General features: G+C 35.8%; 2 protein-coding genes across 2 annotated transcripts; both read right to left on the bottom strand.

Moving 5' to 3' along the window:
- Positions 1-2701: 2701 nt before the first annotated feature.
- On the bottom strand, positions 2702-3172 carry LOC108339254 (secreted RxLR effector protein 161-like). The gene has a single exon (XM_017576393.1). The coding sequence runs from the start codon at positions 3170-3172 to the stop codon at positions 2702-2704; it is 471 nt and encodes a 156-aa protein (XP_017431882.1).
- A 320-nt stretch (positions 3173-3492) lies between these two features.
- On the bottom strand, positions 3493-3927 carry LOC108339253 (uncharacterized mitochondrial protein AtMg00820-like). Its single transcript, XM_017576392.1, has one exon. It carries the CDS (start codon positions 3925-3927, stop codon positions 3493-3495), a length of 435 nt encoding a protein of 144 aa, XP_017431881.1.
- Between the last annotated feature and the right edge of the window lie 201 nt (positions 3928-4128).

The raw sequence follows: 4128 nt of genomic DNA, 5'->3' as shown, positions 1-4128 counted from the left end.
TATTTTATTCCAGCACACATCTTTCTTTTCATTGGAACACTCGGTCAAAGAGAATGAAGCGGTGATGCATAGTGTATGAGCTTTAGGCTGATTCATTTAGCAAGCAAGTGGTGTCATGTCCTGATATAGAGCAGCTCATTTAACTTCCTTTAGGCAAGGTGTATTTTAGTTTGCTGGAAGCTGGCACACGGTCACATCAAGGGAGTTAGTTTTCTTTTAAATTAGGGAGAGGTGTTGATTCATTTTAATGTCCAGCAATGTCACGTTCAGCAAAGGGGAGAAGTCACATCAAACATTCAATTTGAAGAAGAGGCACATTTTATTTTAAATGAATGGGCTGGACGTGAAAGAGGAGGAGGCAGCAGCCGCCAGCCGGGGAGAAAGTAGCAGCTCGGTCACTTCCAGAATGTAGCCGCCAACTTGGAGGAGGCTTTTCTTTTTCTCACTTAGGAGAATGTAGGAGAAAGGGTGTCTTAGCTTGGAGCTGGAAGCAGCATTGAGAAATGGAAGGCTCACGGTGAAAAGAGAAATTGGTGTGCACGGTGCAGGGACAGTCACGGTTGACGCATGGTGATTGAGAATGAAGTGTGGATGATGATTTCGTTTTTATTTAAGCCAGCAAAGAGGAGCCCATTTTATTTTCAATTGGAAAAGGAGTTCTCGGTTTTCATTTCCTTCTTTTATAGAATAAGATACGGTGCTTAACTTTTTTTAGCAAGGTGTCACGGTTTGGAGGTGTGCTTGGTGACGTGCTGGAATGGAGAGCTCCTAAGCGTGGAGGTCCTTACCCCACTTAATTTCATTTTTTTCGTTGATTCATCCTTTAATCTTTTGGAAGCACGTTAAGTTACTTTGGAGGTGCAGCGGGTTACATCCAACCGTGACACTTGGAAAAAGAAGAAAGGAACGTGGAGCGAGGCAAAGTTTTGATCCATTTTGGAGGAGTGCAGCACGGGTTTTCTTTTAATTAATGCTTGCAACGTTTTAAATTAATTAACTTCAATGGTTATTCGGTGTTTTATTTTTAATATTACATTCACGGCTTATGCGTTTTCTAATTTATAAATTTGATTCCAAGTGCACATTTCTCTTTTCAATTAGATTAGTTAAAATCTATTGCATTCTCATTGATTCACGTGATGCGAATTGAAGTTACGTTTTTGCTGTTAGTGATTTATGCATTTAATTGGTTTATCAACTGTTGCTTTCAAGGCCAATGTAAATCATTCGGTCTCATGGGTTAGAGCTTTTATCACCGTTAGAAGTTACTTTTAGTTACTAGTTTGTTTGGTTTATTTCATTTTATTAGCTCCTTCAATTTTTTCAAGCTCAATTTAATTAGTTGTGCACTGTTTAGTTTAAGATTAATCAGTTACTATTTTCATTAACTTTAATGCTTTCAAGCATGTTTAGTTGTGTTTAATTTTTACTTTAATTTAAGTTCATCCGCACTCACAAACTCTTCATCAAAACCCCCACTTCGTGTTTGATCTGAGACTCGAACCACGTTTGGTCCTTGAGAGACGATCTAGGAGTTACTTCCTAGTAACTATACTGCATTAATTTTGCAATCAACTTTTGTGTGAGGTGCGACCCTCTCATCAGTGTGAAACTTTGAACATAGATTGGTTTCACATATAAACGCTTTCAATCTGTTCGAAAAACAAATGAATTACATAACTAGAAGAGGCCTAAAAAGAATGTTTGCTAACATCTCAAAAGATATAACAGGTGATACCAAGAGAGAGAAAAAACCTTTGTGTTCCCATATAGTAACACTTTGTAAGGTTAATTAACCTGAGGCAATGAAAAACAGAAGGGCCTTGAAAAGAATCCCAGGACCTTCTTCTAAAGAAAAAACTATGCTTGGCTAACCAATCAATAACAATATTTAATATTTATTAGTAAGCATAAAATCCAATCAATGTAGGAATCCAGACAAATATTATGTGTTCAATTTAATAATTTCTTTATTTATTCTGAGTACTTTAAATGGTCTATCACTGAATGGAATTATAGGTTCTCGCGCTAACATTAAAAATGAGTGACATTATCACTATCATCCTGCAAATTCAAATCTATTAGCAATGAAATCTACAGCAAACTGAAATTTTCAGCAACATGTTAAAACATTGATGCCATGAACACATGAATATTCTGGTGCAAAACTGTGCTACTTTATTTTGTCAAGACTATTATATAGTCAAACAAAATACATAAAACTTAGTCCACGTAACTTACGTGACCTTGTTAAAAATAAACTATTCCTAAAAACAAGATTCTCCCTATATATCAGGATTTATTAAACAGAAGCAAAAATAACTTTAACAATAATAAAATCGTTTCATTCCCTCCCTTAAACTGACGGTAGACTGCAATTAGTTTATTTCAAGGCTTTATTCATTAAATTTGCAACTTGTTCATGAGTTCCATAGTGCACCAACTCAGTTTCTTTATCTTTCACAAGATCTCTTGAAAAATGAAAATGCACTCTGATACGCTTACTTCTTCCACGCATAATTGGATTTTTGGAAAGTTTAGTGGAACTATTATCACACATGATAAGGGTGTTGTCTTGTGAATGAATTAAAAAACTCAAAACTCTTCTCATCCATATTGCTTGACAGGTACTGGCAGCAACAACTACAAACTCTGCCTCTATACTTGAAAGAGTAACAATTGGTTGTTTCTTGGTCATCCATTATACTGCTCCTGAACTGAATAAGAACACATAACCAGATGTGCTCTTAGAATCATCTTCATCTCCTGCATAACTAGAATCTATAAATGCAAGCAAATTTTCCTTCCCTCCTTTCCTATAAAATATTCCATAACTGGTAGTTCCCTTTAGATACCGTAGGATTCTTTTAGCCGCTTGTAGGTGTAACTCAGTTGGTTTTGACATGTATCTGCTAATTAAACTCACACTGAACATGATATCTGGCCGTGTAGCCGTCAGATACATTAAACTTCCCACAATCTGTTTGAAGTAAATGTTATCCACAATGGTACCATCAACATTCTTATTAAGCTTACTCCTTGGGACAATTGGACTCTTCACATGTTTTCTTTCAGTCATAGAAAATATTTTCAGATCATTGGCATATTTCTGTTGACACAAAAATACTCCTCCTAGTTTTTGTAAGACCTCAATGCCAAGAAAAAGTCTCATTTTTCCTAAATCAGTCATATAAAAAACATGCATCATACACTTCTTGAAATTAATCATCATACTCACATTATTGCCAGTATACATCAGATCATCAACATAAATGCCAAGGATTAATATGTTCCTTTCAGTGTCCTTTTTGATGAATAAGGTTTCTTCACTTGGACATTTTTGAAAACCATCCTACATGAAATGTGTTTCTATTCGGCTAAACCAAGTTCTAGGTGTTTGTTTTACACCTTACAAAGCTTTATGTAGGTTGTAAACATTGTGCTTTTTCCATTTTTTCACATATCCCTTTGGTTCAACATACACATCTTCATTCAACATTTCATGCAAGAATGCAGATTTGACATCTGGTTGAAAGATGTTCCACCCTTTACATGTTGCCAGAGCCATAACTTGTCGCCCCGTGTCCATGCGTGCAACATGAGCAAATACTTCAGAGAAATCAAATCAATTCCATGTTGTTGTGAATATCCCTTAGCTACTAACATTGCTTTATACTTATCAACTTCTCCCAACTCATTCAATTTTGTCTTGTAAACCCATTTAACTCCTATTATTTTTGCTCTAGCTGGTAGATCCATTAGCTCCCAAGTTTGATTCTTTTCAATTGATTGTATTTCACTGTCCATAGCTTCTCTCCATTTTGCATGTTGAACAACTTCTTCAAACAGAATTGGATGATCACCGGTGATATTTTGAACTACTTCTTCTTCTTCACTTAAACCTTCACCACTAACAAAATCTCCCATCCAATTTTGCTACCGCCTCTCTCTCTGTTGAACTTCATTGGTTTCAGCATCACTCTCGAGCTCCATGTCTTCCTCAAACAAATTTCCAATATATATTCTTATCACTGTTTTCCTGCTCACTGTCATCATTATGGGATTCGTCATCACCCACATCAATTAGTTTCAATTTGTTGTTTATAATTTGTACATAGATCCAACTCT

The sequence above is a fragment of the Vigna angularis genome, chromosome 5 (assembly GCF_016808095.1).
Source record: "Vigna angularis cultivar LongXiaoDou No.4 chromosome 5, ASM1680809v1, whole genome shotgun sequence".
Taxonomy (NCBI): domain Eukaryota; kingdom Viridiplantae; phylum Streptophyta; class Magnoliopsida; order Fabales; family Fabaceae; genus Vigna; species Vigna angularis.
This window is presented reverse-complemented; position numbering and strand designations above follow the sequence as displayed.